This window comes from Ambystoma mexicanum, chromosome 7p (assembly GCF_040938575.1).
Source record: "Ambystoma mexicanum isolate Mex_15411 chromosome 7p, UKY_AmexF1_1, whole genome shotgun sequence".
In the NCBI taxonomy this organism is placed as follows: Eukaryota; Metazoa; Chordata; class Amphibia; order Caudata; family Ambystomatidae; genus Ambystoma; species Ambystoma mexicanum.
Genome location: NC_090939.1, coordinates 31,660,503 through 31,679,714, shown reverse-complemented (window position 1 = coordinate 31,679,714; position 19,212 = coordinate 31,660,503). Strand labels below are relative to the sequence as shown.

The window sequence follows — 19,212 nt, the reverse complement described above, 5'->3', positions numbered from 1 at the left end:
CGTCTGTGACGTGACACGCGCGGGCGTGTCCCTGTACCCGGGGGAATGTTACAAGACCAAAAACTGCACGTCCGAGTGTCAGCCCGCGTGATTGGAGGATAGTGCCTCAGTGCGTATACGCGGAAGTGACGTTGGACGTGTGGTGCGGTTTAAAAGGTGCGTGTAGTACGTCATTTCCTTGTACGTGCTTCCCGTGGAGAGCGAGTGGGTGAAATCTGTACTTCTTGTCGGTTCACACGCGATTTACTTCACAGCGTTTCTAGTTCGTACTCCCTGTTACCTCTGTCAGTATTTTTCTGATTTTCTCTTCGACCTGTTTCCTCAAACAGCGTTGACTTCTCCTTTTGTCCTGTCTCCTCAGACAGTGTACAATTCTTCTTTTGGCGGGGGTGTTGCCAACGCGCACACGTGCGTATTTTTCACGCTCTTTTCCCAGGCAGACGGTGAGTCGCGCACGTATTTACCAACTGTGCTAGCCCCGTGTGTAGCATACCCCTTCAGAGGTCATTGTAGGCTGCGTGTGACACACATACGTTCATTTTTGTGTTTCTGGGTGCCACAGCGTAGTGCAGGTTCCTTTTCCCACGCACGTGGTCTACGAGGGGTCGCGTGCACGCATTTTCTGTTTTAGGTGTGCCTGTGCGTTGCGTGACCCGTCATCTTTCCCCAGGGGTTACATACAGCCTTGCTAGAGCACTTGGGTACGAATTCCATCTAGTACCCTACCCCTTTGACCCCCAATTGCCCAGGACAATTGTCCACTGCAACTCCCATACGCACAACTCCATCAGTGCCATGGCTGGGAGGCGAGCAAGTGGTAAGGGTGGCAAAGGTGGCCGAGCCTAAAGAGGTGGGCGTGGTGGGCGCGGTAGGGGACGTGGCCAGGATTTGCAGACTCCCCCAAGCCCCCCACATGTGGAGGTCCAGTCAGGGACACACTCCCCCCCCCCATGGTTGAGGGAAACGTGGCTGACACCATCCCTGCTCAGCCCTTGTTGGACGGCCCGTTGTGGCACCTGACCTAGCACAGGGTGACTCCCAGGCTGACTTCCAGGTCGCCAAGTCTAGGCCACGGGTGGCGGCGCAAGCCAGTGTCACCAGGCCACGTGGTACAGGGGCAGCCATGTCATCTGCTGCCCCGAGTAGGCGGGGTGGGGAGGCTGCAGGGGCAGCTTTAGCTCCGTCCACCCCAGCTCTTACTCCCCCAGCAAGGACAGTGTTGGTCCCGGTACATCAGACTGAGGTTCCCCCTGCCATCATCACACTTCAGCTAATGCCTCCAGAAAGACATGTGGTCAATGTGCCATCGCACACTACTACTACACAGTCCACCGGTGCTCCTGCCTCTAGTGTCCAGAGCGGCGTAGGGCACTCCGGATCCCCACCACCCACAAAAAGAAAGAGGAAGAGTGCTCGTCCAGTACAGGCTGATGACCCCGACACGGCTACACGGTCTGGCACGCCAAGGAAGCCTAGCTTCAATGATGCCGAACTGGATGCACTTGTGCAGTATGTGTCCGAACATGACGCCGAAATGTTGGTCACTTCAGGGTGTAAGATTACACCTGCTCGACGTCAGGCACACTGGCAGTCCATCGCGGACAGCATAAGTGCCCTTGGGTTTATGAGGCGCACAGCTGTTGAGTGCTACAAGCGCTGGAACGACCTTAAGCGTAGGGCAAAGAAAAAGCTGGCCTCAAGTCATGCCGCAACTCTGGTGACTGGAGGTGGGTCTCCACAAGAGGACATAGAACTCATTCTACATGAGCATGTTGCTGGGACCTACGTCACAGAGGAGCAGATCCAAGGTGTGGGAGAACTGCCAGATTACGAGGCATTGTCCGGTGAGTGCACATGCATGTGTGTGTGATCCATGTGTATGTAGTTTGTGGGAGGGGATCTGGTTGAGTGCCAGGTCAGGGTGTGTGTGCCTGAGTGTTTTGTCCCACCCATGTGCTTCATCCAATGCATTCTGCGCCCCGGGATTTGTGTATTACAGTATCCCTTCTGGCCACAGTAGGCGTTTTGCACTACATTGCGCCAGTTGCCCTTGAAGTGGCATCTTGCTACCACATTGTTCCGTATTTAGCTGTGTTCAGTCAGGCTGATTGTAGGAATTCACCTGGTTCTACTGCGCATCACTCTGCCCCATTGTCACATATACAACATGCCCATGGTACATGCCATCTGTGTGATGGCATGTGTCATGTATGTGTATTGGACATGCCACTCACAGGCCAATGTGTGATGGCACTGCTAGCCAGCATGCAGCCGATGTGTTGCTCTCCCATCTTGGTGTCATCAGTGTCTGACATTTTCCTCCCCTTCCAACTCATGGACAGTGCATGCATGGGAGGGTTATAGTCATGTGGGACATGTGTAAATCAAGTACTGGTACTGTAGCCTGTCTGGCCTAATAGCGTGCCATGGTGCTAATGCCTGTTTCCATTTTTTGTCTTTCTTGTTTTTGCAGAGGATGACGCACCTGATGCTGTTGAGGGAGAGGAGATGGTGCAGGCCCAGGAGGGATCTGAAGCACGACCAGGCACCAGTGGGGGACGTGGTTTGGTGGTGGGGGAGAGCCCTCTCTTGCTGCAGGCCATACTGTCCCGGGGTGTCCCTGGCTGCACCTCCCCAGAACTCTTTTCAGGTGTTGATTCGGATGAGGCCTATGTGGATTCGCAGGTATGTGTTCATGGAAGGGATACTGTTCTGTCCGACCCACCTGCACCAGGGGTAGAGCCCACTATGGGGATGTCAGTGTTGGTAGGTGCGCCTGTGGTGGTTATGGATGCAGGGCCACACTCCGCAACATCTGATCCTGTTCCTGGGCCAGCAGTTCAGAGGGGAAATGCAGTCCTGCAGCCTCAGGCAGTGCCGACACAGCAAGGCGCAGTTCCCCTTGCCCCAGACAGGTGTGGTGCCCGCCAACGCGGGGGCCGTCCGCCACCAGGCAATACCGCATGGGAGCAATCCATTTACGGTATGGCCAACCAACAGGCAGCATCATCCGAAATGATTGCTCAAGCCATGGAGAGGGTAGCCACTTCCATTGTCCCCCCAGAAAGGCAGATGGAGCTACTACAGCAGGCAACAGACTCCATTTGCCAATCAGTCAGGGAGGACATGTTGGCGTCCAACAGGGACAGACAGGCGGCCCTGGACAATCTGAGGGAATCAATTTCTATAGATGCCCAGGGACAGAGGGAAGCCCTGAGGGGAGAGGTCCGGCACCTCAGGCAGACTCTTGTGGACCTTGAGGCTTCCACTGTCACCAGGACGGAACAGCTGCTGGAGCGCGTCACCCGTACGCTCTCAGCAGAGATGCAGGCAACTCGGCGGAGGTCCGGGCAACACGTCGGGTGTTGCATGGGGATCTCCGCACCATATCCCTCCAGAACGAGGCCTTCCAGGCCCGCATGCTTGCTGCCATGGAGGACCAAACTAGGGCATTGCGTGGGCTGCCTCCCATGGCACCACCACCTCCTGTGGCAGCAGCAGCAGAGGTTGAGGAGAGCGAATCCAGCAGTGAATCTCCCACTATTTAGTAGCTGTGCAGGCCATGAGCCCATGGAGGTGTTTTTTTTTCGCAACATTCACGCAGGTGGCTGTTGGTGGGCACCCTGTCCTCGGACCTCCTGGGTGGCCTCCCCCACCCCCCCTGGCCCACACATGGCCATTTTTGATTTTTTGTTGCAGTGTGTTGCCTTGTGTGGCTCCCGTGGGCATCCACTGTATTCCGGCTGGGCACATGCAGGCTTGTCCTGAGTTTGGGTTAGATGCTTGGGTCAGTGAGACACACACCCCTCCTGCTTCCCGTTTCCATGGGCTTGCAAAGGGTGTGCCCAAGTGACAGTGAATTACACAGTGACGTTGGACTCCCATGAGCTGTGTGGGCAGTCTGTAGTCAATACTGTGTATACATTCCTAGTGCATATTGTTGTATTGTGCACTGCATGGTGTATTGATGTGTGCTTGTGCATCCATGTCTCCCTCCTGATTTGCAGGTTCATTCCTCATGTCTTCACAAGGCCGTCCACTTTGGAGATGGAGCTCATGTTGTGAGCAGTGGACTTCCTGATGTGCGTGGCAACAACACTGTACAGATGGAGGTGGTGGATGTGCTGGCATTCTCATGTTGTAAGACTACGTATCCTTTGCCTTAGTACTGTCATGTTTATGCTATGTCGATTGTATTGTGGTAAGTATTTGGTCATGTGTGTTGTTGTTTCTACATTCATGTGGGCATATTGTGTGTGGCCAGTTTCCATTAGGGACACTGTACTTTGTGACACGTGTCATGTTTGGGGGATGACTTTGTTTGCTCTCACATGGCGTGTCATGCCATGGTGTGTTGGGTGGCGGTGCTGGGGAGGGGTTGGGTGACATGGCACTGTTGTCATGTTGTGTCTTGCAAGGGGGTAATGATTTTAGCAGCATAGAAGTGTGTCTTTTGAACACAGCATTGGTGCTGTTTGTGTAGGTTGGGAAGCACACAATGGAACACTTCCAGATGTACAATCTCAGGCTGGTATGGTTGTGACAGTTGACTGTCCATTGACACATCATAATTGTCAGTAACAATCATCATTGATTGTCAGCTGGTATGTTCCAGGGCTGTGTGCACTCCACAGGGGTGTCATTTTATGTGAAGTAATTAGCCACGAGCTGCGTACGGGCTGCCTCACCCCGTGCCCTTTCCCCTCCCATGCGCAGTGGGCATGCATGTGGTTGGGGATGTGGGGTCACCACCATGTCCACGGCCAGGCCCCGGCGTGTTGCAACGTTGTGCAGGACACATGCTGCCACTATGATCCTGCACACTACTGGGGGAGCGTATAACAGCTGCCCGCCAGAACGGTCAAGGGAGCGGAAGCGTGACTTGAGCACTCCGAATGTGCGCTCCACGATGCCCCGGGTTGCAATGTGGGCTGTGTTGTATCTTACCTGGGGTGGCGTGGTGGGGTTCCGAATTGGCGTCATCATGTGGGTGCTGAGAGGGTAGGCACTGTCCCCTGGGGAGGTGGTGATGGGTATCATTAGTGGGGTTGTGACATTACTCAGTATCTGACATGCATGCATGCGCAGTGGCATTTATACTCACTGAGCAGCCATGTATCGCCATGCCGCCCAGCTTCTATGTCCCGGTTTAGGGTAGACATTCTGTAGATGAAACTGTCATGGGTGGAGCCTGGATAGTTGGCGTATACTGAGGTGATGATTCCCTTGGCATCACATACTACCTGGGCGTTGATGGAATGCCAGTGCTTGCGGTTTCTATAGATGTGCTCAGTTGCCCTGGGGGGACGTAGAGCCACATGGGTGCAATCAATGGCACCTAGCACTTTGGGGAATTGTGCCTCCCTGTAGAAGTCCTGGGCAACAGCCTGCCTTTCTGCAGGTGTTCTGGGCAGGTATATGTGCCTGCGGACTGATGGGCGTGCAGTGATGATGGCCAAGACCTGGTGTAGGCAGTGTGACTGCGTGGCCTGTGACACCCTCCCCACTATGGCACTTGTCCGCTGAAATGATCCAGTGGCCAGGAAGTGCAGTACATTGAGGACCTTCTCCAGGGGGCTGAGTGCTTGGGAGCACAGGGTGGTTGATGTGAGGTCATTTTCCCACTCACTGACCAGGTCGAGTATTATGTGAGGTGGAAACCTGTACTTCCCATACACATGGTCATCAGGCATCCCAAAAAGGCTGGTTCTGGGTGTAAAAATTCTGGCCCGGACTATCCTCCTCCTCCTCCTGCGGTATTCCACGGCCACTGCTGCTAGGAACGGTATGTTCATCCTGGCGTCTGAGCTTGTTTGTTGTTTGCGTGCACTTTTATGCTGTGCGGGTGGACGTACGCCTACTTCCTGCTGGCGTACGTGTTTCCGGATTGGCCACCTTCGTTTCCATGAATACGTGTTGTAGGCGAGCGTGTAAAACTTCCCGCGCAGCCCTAGAATACCCGCACCCAGCCCAATTGCGTGCGGTACTTCTCACGCACCCCTGAAATACATGTACCCCGCTCCCCGAGGCCCGATCGCGTGTAAAACCACCCGCGAGCCCCGGAAATACACGTACCCGCTCCCCCAGGCCCGATCGCGTGTGAAACCACCCGCGAGCCCCTGAAATACACGCGCCCAGGCAAATCACGTGTGGAACTTCTCATGCACCCCTGAAATACACGCACACGCTCCCCCAGGCCCGATCGCGTGTGAAACCACCCGCGAGCCCCTGAAATACACGCGCCCAGGCCAATCGCGTGTGGAACTTCTCGCGCACCCCTGAAATACACGCACACGCTCCCCCAGGCCCGATCGCGTGTGAAACCACCCGCAAGCCCCTGAAATACACGCACCCAGGCCAATCGCATGTGGAACTTCTCGCGCACCCCTGAAATACACGCACCCAGGCCATTCACGTGTAATACTTCTCGCGCACCCCTGAAATACACGCACACGCTCCCCCAGGCCCGATCGCGTGTGAAACCACCCGCGAGCCCCTGCAATACACGCGCCCAGGCCAATCGCCTGTGGAACTTCTCGCGCACCCCTGAAATACACGCACCCAGGCCATTCGCGTGTAATACTTCTCGCGCACCCCTGAAATACACGCACACGCTCCCCCAGGCCAGGTCGCGTGTGAAACTTCTCGCGCACGCGTGTTCCCGACACCCGTAATATGCGTTCCCCGCTTTGCGTTTGCTGTTTGCCAGTCCGGTAAACTGGTACAGGGTTGGCGCAGCCCTTTGCAATGGTTTTGCGATCTTGATGGCTTTTCCTTGCGCGAGGGCGTTCTTGGGGGCGTAACTGGCGCTGCTGCAGGGTCGCTGCGCCACTCTGCGCCACGTCTGCTTTTGGAGGTGGGAATCCATGAATATGCTGTGCGCGGAAATTGATTTTATCGCACGCGGCTGGCGCAGACATTCGCACGGGCACGCTGTGCGCCAGCCGCGTGCGACACTTTTGAGAGGAATTACATGAATCGGCCTGTAAATCTTTGTGGTACAGACGGATAACAAAGGGGATTGATTGCTCTCACCTGTAGTGTTAATCTTCTGTAGTGCTCCCTAAGGGAACTGTACTGGATTCTGCCTAACAATGTACTGTTCACTATTCACACAAAGAGGACTAAATGGCGAGTATTAGTTACTATCAAAAACCTTTTGCAAATCAAATGGGTCTTTTCAAATCTAAGTTAAGATGAAATCAGACGGACCGCTGAAAATATGAAGCAAACACATTATTTCCTGGACATATTTGGTGCCTTGGAGGACGCAGCTGCTTTGATTTCGCACGCGAGATTGTGTGCTACAGCGCCTAGAACTATTTCACATGTCGGTGAGCAGCTGGGAGCGAAGCATGGCCTCTTAGAAAATGCAGGGGGAGTGATGCTGGGCCTCTCAGCGGGAGGTAGAGTTAGACTGGGGAGTGATGCTGGGCCTCTCAGCGGGAGGTAGAGTTAGACTGGGGAGTGATGCTGGGCCTCTCAGCGGGAGGTAGAGTTAGACTGGGGAGTGAGGCTGGGCCTCTCAGCGGGAGGTAGAGTTAGACTGGGGAGTGATGCTGGGCCTCTCAGCGGGAGGTAGAGTTAGACTGGGGAGTGATGCTGGGCCTCTCAGCGGGAAGTAGAGTTAGACTGGGGAGTGATGCTGGGCCTCTCAGCGGGAGGTAGAGTTAGACTGGGGAGTGATGCTGGGCCTCTCAGCGGGAGGTAGAGTTAGACTGGGGAGTGAGGCTGGGCCTCTCAGCGGGAGGTAGAGTTAGACTGGGGAGTGATGCTGGGCCTCTCAGCGGGAGGTAGAGTTAGACTGGGGAGTGATGCTGGGCCTCTCAGCGGGAGGTAGAGTTAGACTGGGGAGTGAGGCTGGGCCTCTCAGCGGGAAGTACAGTTAGACTGGGGAGTGATGCTTGGCCTCTCAGCGGGAAGTAGAGTTAGACTGGGGAGTGATGCTGGGCCTCTCAGCGGGAGATAGAGTTAGACTGGGGAGTGATGCTGGGCCTCTCAGCGGGAGGTACAGTTAGACTGGGGAGTGAGGCTGGGCCTCTCAGCGGGAAGTACAGTTAGACTGGGGAGTGAGGCTGGGCCTCTCAGCGGGAAGTAGAGTTAGACTGGGGAGTGAGGCTGGGCCTCTCAGCGGGAGGTACAGTTAGACTGGGGAGTGATGCTGGGCCTCTCAGCGGGAGATAGAGTTAGACTGGGGAGTGATGCTGGGCCTCTCAGCGGGAGGTAGAGTTAGACTGGGGAGTGATGCTGGGCCTCTCACCGGGAGGTAGAGTTAGACTGGGGAGTGATGCTGGGCCTCTCAGCGGGAAGTAGAGTTAGACTGGGGAGTGATGCTGGGCCTCTCAGCGGGAGGTAGAGTTAGACTGGGGAGTGATGCTGGGCCTCTCAGCGGGAGGTAGAGTTAGACTGGGGAGTGATGCTGGGCCTCTCACCGGGAGGTAGAGTTAGACTGGGGAGTGATGCTGGGCCTCTCAGCGGGAAGTACAGTTAGACTGGGGAGTGATGCTGGGCCTCTCAGCGGGAGGTAGAGTTAGACTGGGGAGTGATGCTGGGCCTCTCAGCGGGAGGTAGAGTTAGACTGGGGAGTGATGCTGGGCCTCTCAGCGGGAGATAGAGTTAGACTGGGGAGTGATGCTGGGCCTCTCAGCGGGAGATAGAGTTAGACTGGGGAGTGATGCTGGGCCTCTCAGCGGGAGGTAGAGTTAGACTGGGGAGTTAGGCTGGGCCTCTCAGCGGGAAGTACAGTTAGACTGGGGAGTGATGCTGGGCCTCTCAGCGGGAGATAGAGTTAGACTGGGGAGTGATGCTGGGCCTCTCAGCGGGAGGTAGAGTTAGACTGGGGAGTGATGCTGGGCCTCTCAGCGGGAGGTAGAGTTAGACTGGGGAGTGATGCTGGGCCTCTCAGCGGGAGATAGAGTTAGACTGGGGAGTGATGCTGGGCCTCTCAGCGGGAGGTAGAGTTAGACTGGGGAGTGATGCTGGGCCTCTCAGCGGGAGATAGAGTTAGACTGGGGAGTGATGCTGGGCCTCTCAGCGGGAGGTAGAGTTAGACTGGGGAGTGATGCTGGGCCTCTCACCGGGAGGTAGAGTTAGACTGGGGAGTGATGCTGGGCCTCTCACCGGGAGGTAGAGTTAGACTGGGGAGTGATGCTGGGCCTCTCAGCGGGAAGTAGAGTTAGACTGGGGAGTGATGCTGGGCCTCTCAGCGGGAGGTACAGTTAGACTGGGGAGTGATGCTGGGCCTCTCAGCGGGAGGTAGAGTTAGACTGGGGAGTGATGCTGGGCCTCTCAGCGGGAGGTAGAGTTAGACTGGGGAGTGATGCTGGGCCTCTCAGCGGGAAGTAGAGTTAGACTGGGGAGTGATGCTGGGCCTCTCAGCGGGAGATAGAGTTAGACTGGGGAGTGATGCTGGGCCTCTCAGCGGGAGATAGAGTTAGACTGGGGAGTGATGCTGGGCCTCTCAGCGGGAGGTACAGTTAGACTGGGGAGTTAGGCTGGGCCTCTCACCGGGAGGTACAGTTAGACTGGGGAGTGATGCTGGGCCTCTCAGCGGGAGGTAGAGTTAGACTGGGGAGTGATGCTGGGCCTCTCAGCGGGAGGTAGAGTTAGACTGGGGAGTGATGCTGGGCCTCTCAGCGGGAGGTAGAGTTAGACTGGGGAGTGATGCTGGGCCTCTCAGCGGGAGGTAGAGTTAGACTGGGGAGTGATGCTGGGCCTCTCAGCGGGAGATAGAGTTAGACTGGGGAGTGATGCTGGGCCTCTCAGCGGGAGGTAGAGTTAGACTGGGGAGTGAGGCTGGGCCTCTCAGCGGGAAGTACAGTTAGACTGGGGAGTGATGCTTGGCCTCTCAGCGGGAAGTAGAGTTAGACTGGGGAGTGATGCTGGGCCTCTCAGCGGGAAGTAGAGTTAGACTGGGGAGTGATGCTGGGCCTCTCAGCGGGAGGTAGAGTTAGACTGGGGAGTGAGGCTGGGCCTCTCAGCGGGAAGTACAGTTAGACTGGGGAGTGAGGCTGGGCCTCTCAGCGGGAGGTAGAGTTAGACTGGGGAGTGATGCTGGGCCTCTCAGCGGGAGATAGAGTTAGACTGGGGAGTGATGCTGGGCCTCTCAGCGGGAGGTAGAGTTAGACTGGGGAGTGAGGCTGGGCCTCTCAGCGGGAAGTACAGTTAGACTGGGGAGTGAGGCTGGGCCTCTCAGCGGGAAGTACAGTTAGACTGGGGAGTGATGCTGGGCCTCTCAGCGGGAGGTAGAGTTAGACTGGGGAGTGATGCTGGGCCTCTCAGCGGGAGGTAGAGTTAGACTGGGGAGTGAGGCTGGGCCTCTCAGCGGGAAGTACAGTTAGACTGGGGAGTGAGGCTGGGCCTCTCAGCGGGAAGTAGAGTTAGACTGGGGAGTGAGGCTGGGCCTCTCAGCGGGAAGTAGAGTTAGACTGGGGAGTGATGCTGGGCCTCTCAGCGGGAAGTAGAGTTAGACTGGGGAGTGATGCTGGGCCTCTCAGCGGGAGATAGAGTTAGACTGGGGAGTGATGCTGGGCCTCTCAGCGGGAGGTAGAGTTAGACTGGGGAGTGATGCTGGGCCTCTCACCGGGAGGTACAGTTAGACTGGGGAGTGATGCTGGGCCTCTCAGCGGGAGGTAGAGTTAGACTGGGGAGTGATGCTGGGCCTCTCAGCGGGAGGTAGAGTTAGACTGGGGAGTGATGCTGGGCCTCTCAGCGGGAGATAGAGTTAGACTGGGGAGTGATGCTGGGCCTCTCAGCGGGAGATAGAGTTAGACTGGGGAGTGATGCTGGGCCTCTCAGCGGGAGGTAGAGTTAGACTGGGGAGTTAGGCTGGGCCTCTCACCGGGAGGTAGAGTTAGACTGGGGAGTGATGCTGGGCCTCTCAGCGGGAGATAGAGTTAGACTGGGGAGTGATGCTGGGCCTCTCAGCGGGAGGTAGAGTTAGACTGGGGAGTGATGCTGGGCCTCTCAGCGGGAGGTAGAGTTAGACTGGGGAGTGATGCTGGGCCTCTCAGCGGGAGATAGAGTTAGACTGGGGAGTGATGCTGGGCCTCTCAGCGGGAGGTAGAGTTAGACTGGGGAGTGATGCTGGGCCTCTCAGCGGGAGGTAGAGTTAGACTGGGGAGTGATGCTGGGCCTCTCAGCGGGAGGTAGAGTTAGACTGGGGAGTGATGCTGGGCCTCTCAGCGGGAGGTAGAGTTAGACTGGGGAGTGATGCTGGGCCTCTCAGCGGGAAGTAGAGTTAGACTGGGGAGTGATGCTGGGCCTCTCAGCGGGAGGTACAGTTAGACTGGGGAGTGATGCTGGGCCTCTCACCGGGAGGTAGAGTTAGACTGGGGAGTGATGCTGGGCCTCTCAGCGGGAAGTAGAGTTAGACTGGGGAGTGATGCTGGGCCTCTCAGCGGGAGGTAGAGTTAGACTGGGGAGTGATGCTGGGCCTCTCAGCGGGAGGTAGAGTTAGACTGGGGAGTGATGCTGGGCCTCTCAGCGGGAGATAGAGTTAGACTGGGGAGTGATGCTGGGCCTCTCAGCGGGAGATAGAGTTAGACTGGGGAGTGATGCTGGGCCTCTCAGCGGGAGATAGAGTTAGACTGGGGAGTGATGCTGGGCCTCTCAGCGGGAGATAGAGTTAGACTGGGGAGTGATGCTGGGCCTCTCAGCGGGAGGTAGAGTTAGACTGGGGAGTTAGGCTGGGCCTCTCACCGGGAGGTACAGTTAGACTGGGGAGTGATGCTGGGCCTCTCAGCGGGAGATAGAGTTAGACTGGGGAGTGATGCTGGGCCTCTCAGCGGGAGGTAGAGTTAGACTGGGGAGTGATGCTGGGCCTCTCACCGGGAGGTACAGTTAGACTGGGGAGTGATGCTGGGCCTCTCAGCGGGAGATAGAGTTAGACTGGGGAGTGATGCTGGGCCTCTCAGCGGGAGATAGAGTTAGACTGGGGAGTGATGCTGGGCCTCTCACCGGGAGGTACAGTTAGACTGGGGAGTGATGCTGGGCCTCTCAGCGGGAGGTAGAGTTAGACTGGGGAGTGATGCTGGGCCTCTCAGCGGGAAGTAGAGTTAGACTGGGGAGTGATGCTGGGCCTCTCAGCGGGAAGTAGAGTTAGACTGGGGAGTGATGCTGGGCCTCTCAGCGGGAGGTAGAGTTAGACTGGGGAGTGATGCTGGGCCTCTCAGCGGGAGATAGAGTTAGACTGGGGAGTTAGGCTGGGCCTCTCATCGGGAGGTAGATTTACAATGGGAAGTGACTCAGCGCCCCTCAGCTGGCATCAGAGTGACAGGTATGCTTTGTTTGCTGTTTGCATAGCTCTCAGTGCTGCTTGAGCCGCTTCATGGCGCTGTGTGCAGAATGTTCACATTGAGTCGGGGCACCTTTTGCATGTAGGAGACCATGCACCAATATTCAAAGCTTCCTGCTTCCGGGCCCATCGCATGCAACCTTCACTACTCCCGGAACTCAGTGGAGAATGGAAGATTAGAAACCGGTGAAATCGCCTTTACTTTAACATGTTACTTACTAAATGCTGTCTGCACGTGATACTGTGCAGATGGTCCCTGTCATGGATTCCTGCGGAATCCAGATGCTTCCAGCAGGGGCTGATTGCAGGAGGGATTCACAGGAATGCACTCGTTTTACGCCAGCATGAATACCTCTTGCTGGCATAAAACAGAGAGCGGGTCATTTAAAAACATATGCTAATTGCACTCAGGGGAACGCCAATGCTTGCACTTCCATGTCTGTCATACAAGCAGTTTTCAACTCTTGCACCGCAGAGTGCAAAAGGGAAGAGTAAAACGGGCAGGATTGCCTTCCTCTTTACTTTTATGCACAGTTCTGTTGAAATGTAAACACGGCCTGAAATTACGCTTTGCTGGCAGCGTTTACTAATGGATTCCTATGGGATCCACCTGCTCATAAGCAGGTGCTAATGCCAGGCGGACTCCATAGGAATCCATTCATTTTACACCTGAATGAAAATCTGATGTAGGCGTAAAACGTGCTGCTGCAAAGCAGCGCAGGAAAGCACACCCGGAGAGACAAACTCTGCTTCAGTCCTCTTCTCCCTCTCTGCTCCTGCCTCTTCTCACCCTGTGCTCCTGCAAAGCAGTGCAGGAAAGCACACCCGGAGAGACAAACTCTGCTTCAGTCCTCTTCTCTCTCTGTGCTCCTGCCTCTTCTCACCATGTGCTCCTGCAAAGTAGCGCAGGAAAGCACACCCGGAGAGACAAACTTTGCTTCAGTCCTCTTCTCTCTCTGTGCTCCTGCCTCTTCTCACCCTGTGCTCCTGCAAAGTAGCGCAGGAAAGCACACCCGGAGAGACAAACTCTGCTTCAGGCCTCTTCTCTCCCTGTGCTCCTGCAAAGCAGCGCAGGAAAGCACACCCGGAGAGACAAACTCTGCTTCAGTCCTCTTCTCTCTCTGTGCTCCTGCCTCTTCTCACCCTGTGCTCCTGCAAAGCAGCGCAGGAAAGCACACCCAGAGAGACAAACTCTGCTTCAGTCCTCTTCTCTCTCTGTGCTCCTGCCTCTTCTCACCCTGTGCTCCTGCAAAGCAGCGCAGGAAAGCACACCCAGAGAGACAAACTCTGCTTCGGGCCTCTTCTCCCTCTCTGCTCCTGCCTCTTCTCACCCTGTGCTGCTGCCAAACAGTGCAGGAAAGCACACCCGGAGAGACAAACTCTGCTTCAGTCCTCTTCTCTCTCTGTGCTCCTGCCTCTTCTCACCCTGTGCTCCTGCAAAGTAGCGCAGGAAAGCACACCCGGAGAGACAAACTCTGCTTCAGGCCTCTTCTCTCCCTGTGCTCCTGCAAAGCAGCGCAGGAAAGCACACCCAGAGAGACAAACTCTGCTTCGGGCCTCTTCTCCCTCTCTGCTCCTGCCTCTTCTCACCCTGTGCTGCTGCCAAACAGTGCAGGAAAGCACACCCGGAGAGACAAACTCCGCTTCGGGCCTCTTCTCTCCCTGTGCTTCTGCAAAGCAGCGCAGAAAGCACAGAGGACAGACAAACCCCACTTCGGGCCTCTTCTGTGCCTGTGCTCCTGCAAAGTAGCGCAGGAAAGCACACCCGGAGAGACAAACTCTGCTTCAGGCCTCTTCTCTCCCTGTGCTCCTGCAAAGCAGCGCAGGAAAGCACACCCAGAGAGACAAACTCTGCTTCGGGCCTCTTCTCCCTCTCTGCTCCTGCCTCTTCTCACCCTGTGCTGCTGCCAAACAGTGCAGGAAAGCACACCCGGAGAGACAAACTCCGCTTCGGGCCTCTTCTCTCCCTGTGCTTCTGCAAAGCAGCGCAGAAAGCACAGAGGACAGACAAACCCCACTTCGGGCCTCTTCTGTGCCTGTGCTCCTGCAAAGTAGCGCAGGAAAGCACACCCGGAGAGACAAACTCTGCTTCAGGCCTCTTCTCTCCCTGTGCTCCTGCAAAGCAGCGCAGGAAAGCACACCCGGAGAGACAAACTCTGCTTCAGGCCTCTTCTCTCCCTGTGCTCCTGCAAAGCAGCGCAGGAAAGCACACCCAGAGAGACAAACTCTGCTTCGGGCCTCTTCTCCCTCTCTGCTCCTGCCTCTTCTCACCCTGTGCTGCTGCCAAACAGTGCAGGAAAGCACACCCGGAGAGACAAACTCCGCTTCGGGCCTCTTCTCTCCCTCTGCTTCTGCAAAGCAGCGCAGAAAGCACAGAGGACAGACAAACCCCACTTCGGGCCTCTTCTGTGCCTGTGCTCCTGCAAAGCAGCACAGGGAAGTACACTGGAGAGACACACTCCGCTTCGGGGCTTTTCTCTCCCTTGGAAGCCGGCAAACATGGGCTTGAGTGGTAAAGAAAGGTGTAAAACCATCACTCCTTGCCTTTATCCTTTGTTTTACAACTCCACTAAGTTTAAAATGACCCCTAGAGATTTTGCAGGCGGAGTGTGAACATATTCGCTGGCCCGTCTCCCTCTCCGCCTCCGAACACTGTTAAAAAGTCTAACTAAGGCGGGATTTCACATCTTGCTGGTATGCCCTGCTGTGCCGCTCTGCCAGACTTTAAATAACCCCCTGAATGGTTTGAGTTCTCTGTCAAATTCTAAATGGGTGCAGGGTAATGTGATAATTGGGCATAACAATATTGTGCTGACTGGACATAATGTAAACTGGTGATGATGTGCTAGAAAGACTGAACTAGACATGAATACAAATGCAAAGAATATTTTTGCCACCTTTTAGTGGCTTTGCCACTTTGACCTCTCTTTAGTGCAGAGGGCAGATCCCCCTGGAGACGCTGCCCATGTATCACCCGACTGCTCAGAACTTGGGTCACTGAAGCCCTGTAGGCCTTCTACCTTCCATAGGCACAGGGACATCCCTGCTAACACCAGAAAGCAAAAACCATAATAAACCAGCTGCTGCAAGGCAGGCTACACTACACACGCTTCAGTGCGCTATGCTACGCCAGCCTTTGCGCTCGCGCCACGCAGGTGAAGAGAATGCTCACCGGGGTCGTCTTCTTCTGCGAACGCCACAATGTGGATCCCCTCCAGGTCGTCCTCCTGCACAGAAACACAAGGACACAATGTTTGATGTCTGCAGGGCCTCAATAGGTGTAAATGGCGCCAAGTGTGTGGTGTGGGCACAGCACACAGCAGGCGAAGGCTGTTTCTGCCCAGTCCTTGGGGCGGATCCCATCGCAGAGGCGCCATTTCTGAATCTGCGGCCCAGCAAAGAGCTTCTCTTTAGAAGAACACCAAGATAAGTGGTTAGTGAATGTGGTTCAATAAAGTTAGAAAATAAACTGAAGGGGAACCAGATGTTTGTACATTCCCCAAGAACCATGCATTTAATCAGCAGTAATGACCTGTGCATAGGATAAGGGGTACTGGGCTTGAAGGGCTCCGGTACAAATAAGAGGATGAAAATACAGGGTGGACGTTTATGGGAGACACACACTCTCTGGGGCATTCGTCTGAGGTCAGGTGTGGGGTAAAAATAGACCACCGATGTGGACAGGTCAGGGTTCACTCATGGCTACACGTGGCTGCTTTACTAGCTCGAGTGGGGAGGCAATCAAAGCCCAAATAATGAGGTGGGCAGACCAGAATACTCTGAACAGGTTAAATAATACCTTGAATATAGGAATGTCCACAAACAGAGAGAATGGCGCTATCGAGCTAAAGGTAAGTATAAACAGAGAAATCCCACCTTGTTACATGGAAAAGTTGTTAGCTCGTGAACTCCAGGATAAGGGTCAACCGTGTGGTCAAAGCCAGTTTTAGTGTGTCTGGGCTCGGTACCGTCACAGAGCAGATGGAATGGCCGGGCCCGAAATTAAGATTGGAGAAGCAGGAGCTAAAAGCAGCTCCTGGGTATCCAGCACTAACCAGTGACCAGGAGCCACCACTGGAGAAGCAGGAGCTAAAAGCAACTCCTGGGTATCCAGCACTAACCAGTGACCAGGACCTACCACGGGAGAAGCAGGAGCTAAAGGCAGCTCCTGGGTATCCAGCATTAACCAGTGACCAGGAGCTACCACTGGGGAAGCCAGAGCTAAAAGCAGCTCCTGGGTATCCAGCACTAACCAGTGACCAGGAGCTACCACTGGTGAAGCAGGAGCTAAAAGCAGTACCTGGGTATCCAGCACTAACCAGTGACCAGGACCTACCACTGGAGAAGCAGGAGCTAAAAGCAGCTCCTGGGTATCCAGCATTAACCAGTGACCAGGAGCTACCACTGGAGAAGCAGGAGCTAAAAGCAGCTCCTGGGTATCCAGCACTAACCAGTGACCAGGAACTAGCACTGGTGAAGCAGGAGCTAAAAGCAGCTCCTGGGTATCCAGCACTAACCAGTGACCAGGACCTACCACTGGGGAACTAGGAGCTAAAAGCAGCTCCTGGGTATCCAGCATTAGTGACCAGGAGCTACCACTGGAGAATCGGCAGCTAAAAGCAGCTCCTGGGTGTCCAGCACTAACCATTGACCAGGAGCTGCCACTGGATAAGCAGGAGCTAAAAGCAGCTGGGTATCCAGCATTAGTGACCAGGAGCTACCACTGGAGAATCGGCAGCTAAAAGCAGCTCCTGGGTGTCCAGCATTAACCAGTGACCAGGAGCTGCCACTGGGGAACCATCAGCTGGTACTTAGAGTTCCAAAAATATAACTACTGGAAACATATAATTCTGTCCATTGTGTATGGCCCCTTATACTTCAAATCTCCAGCAGGCGAGTCCTAATGTGTATTTACACATTGCCGTAAATACACAAAGTTTCCTTCATACAGGTATGTTTGGCATCAGTTGGGAGTCAACATTAGCTCCTGGTAGTTTTTGGTGCCAAGCTAACCAGGCTCTTCTAGGCTACAAGTAGGACTAAATAGCACCTAGCTCCCCTCAATTTCGAACCATGAATGGTATGGGGACGAGAGTTTAGACCGTCACTATTGAACCACAGTGCAAGTCTCCCTTACAATAAACAGGACTTTAGGGCAGACTCCTGATTGGTGAAGTAGGCAACGAGCCTGATACTGCGCAGGTAGGCTGGGCGGAGCGCTATGATTGGATCTGCTCTGGGAAGGGTGAGGCCAAGCCCCACTGCCCCATCAGCCGGGGCGACAAAGACAGTGAGGCCAAGCCCCACTGCCCCATCAGCCAGAGCGACAGATACAGTGAGGCCAAGCCCCACTGCCCCATCAGCTGGGGTGACCAAGACGGTGAGGCAAAGCCCCACTGCCCCATCAGCTGGAGCGACAGATACGGTGAGGCCAAGCCCCACTGCCCCATCAGCCGGGGTGACAGAGAGGGTGAGGCCAAGCCCCACTGCCCCATCAGCCAGAGCGACAGATACAGTGAGGCCAAGCACCACTGCCCCATCAGCCGGAGCGACAGATACGGTGAGGCCAAGCCCCACTGCCCCATCAGCTGGGGTGACAGAGACAGTGAGGCCAAGCCCCATTGCCCCATCAGTTGGGGCGACAGATACGGAGAGGCCAAGCCCCACTGCCCCATCAGCCGGAGCGACAGAGATGGTGAGGCCAAGCCCCACTGCCCCATCATCCGGGGTGACAGAGACGGTGATGCCAAGCCCCACTGCCCCATCAGCCGGAGCGACAGATACGGTGAGGCCAAGCACCACTGCCCCATCAGCGGGGCGACAGAGATGGTGAGGCCAAGCCCCACTGCCCTAACAGCCGGAGTGACAGAGACGTTGAGGCCAAGCCCCACTGCCCCATCAGCTGGGGAGACAGACAGTGAGGCCAAGCCCCACTGCGCCATCAGCCGGGGTGACAGAGACGGTGAGGCCAAGCCCCACTGCCCCATCAGCCGGGGTGACAGAGACGGCGAGGCCAAGTCCCACTGCCCCATCAGCCGGGCAACAAAGACAGTGAGGCCAAGCCCCACTGCCCCATCAGCCAGAGCGACAGATACAGTAAGGCCAAGCCCCACTGCCCCATCAGCCGGAGCGACAGATACAGTGAGGCCAAGCCCCACTGCCCCATCAGCCGGAGCGACAGATACGGTGAGGCCAAGCCCCACTGCCCCATCAGCTGGGATGACAGAGACGGTGAGGCCGAGCCCCACTGCCCCATCAGCCGGAGCGACAGATACGGTGAGGCCAAGCCCCACTGCCCCATCAGCTGGGGTGACAGAGACGGTGAGGCCAAGCCCCACTGCCCCATCAGCCGGAGCGACAGATACGGTGAGGCCAAGCCCCACTGCCCCATCAGCCGGAGCGGCAGAGACGGTGAGGCCAAGCCCCACTGCCCCATCAGCCGGGGCGGCAGAGACGGTGAGGCCAAGCCCCACTGCCCCAACAGCCGGAGCGACAGAGACGTTGAGGCCAAGCCCCACTGCCCCAACAGCCGGAGTGACAGAGATGGTGAGGCCAATCCTCACTGCCCCATCAGCCGGGGCAACAGACGGTGAGGCCAAACCCCACTGCACCATCAGCCGGGGCGACAGTGACGGTGAGGCCAAGCCCCACTGCCCCATCAGTCGGGGTGACAGAGACGGCGAGGCCAAGCCCCACTGCCCCATCAGCCAGGCGGCAGAGACGGCGAGGTCAAGCCCCACTGCCCCATCAGCCGGGGCGACAGACGGCGAGGCCAAGCCCCACTGCCCCATCAGCCAGGGTGACAGAGACAGTGAGGCACGCCCCACTGCCCCATCAGCTGGGGCGACAGAGATGGTGAGGCCAAGCCCCACTGCCCCACCAGCCGGGGCGACAGAGAAGGCGAGGCCAGGCCCCAC

The 19,212-nt window shown here is 56.2% G+C and overlaps 1 protein-coding gene across 1 annotated transcript in view; it reads right to left on the bottom strand.

The window, feature by feature from the left end:
* The window catches only part of CASQ2 (calsequestrin 2), a 281,710-nt gene that overhangs the window by 41,992 nt on the left and 220,506 nt on the right, over nucleotides 1-19,212 (bottom strand). The window contains exon 8 of the mRNA XM_069635701.1: nucleotides 15,468-15,522. Coding sequence (XP_069491802.1) covers nucleotides 15,468-15,522 — 55 coding nt within the window. The remainder of the gene's footprint in view (nucleotides 1-15,467; nucleotides 15,523-19,212) is intronic.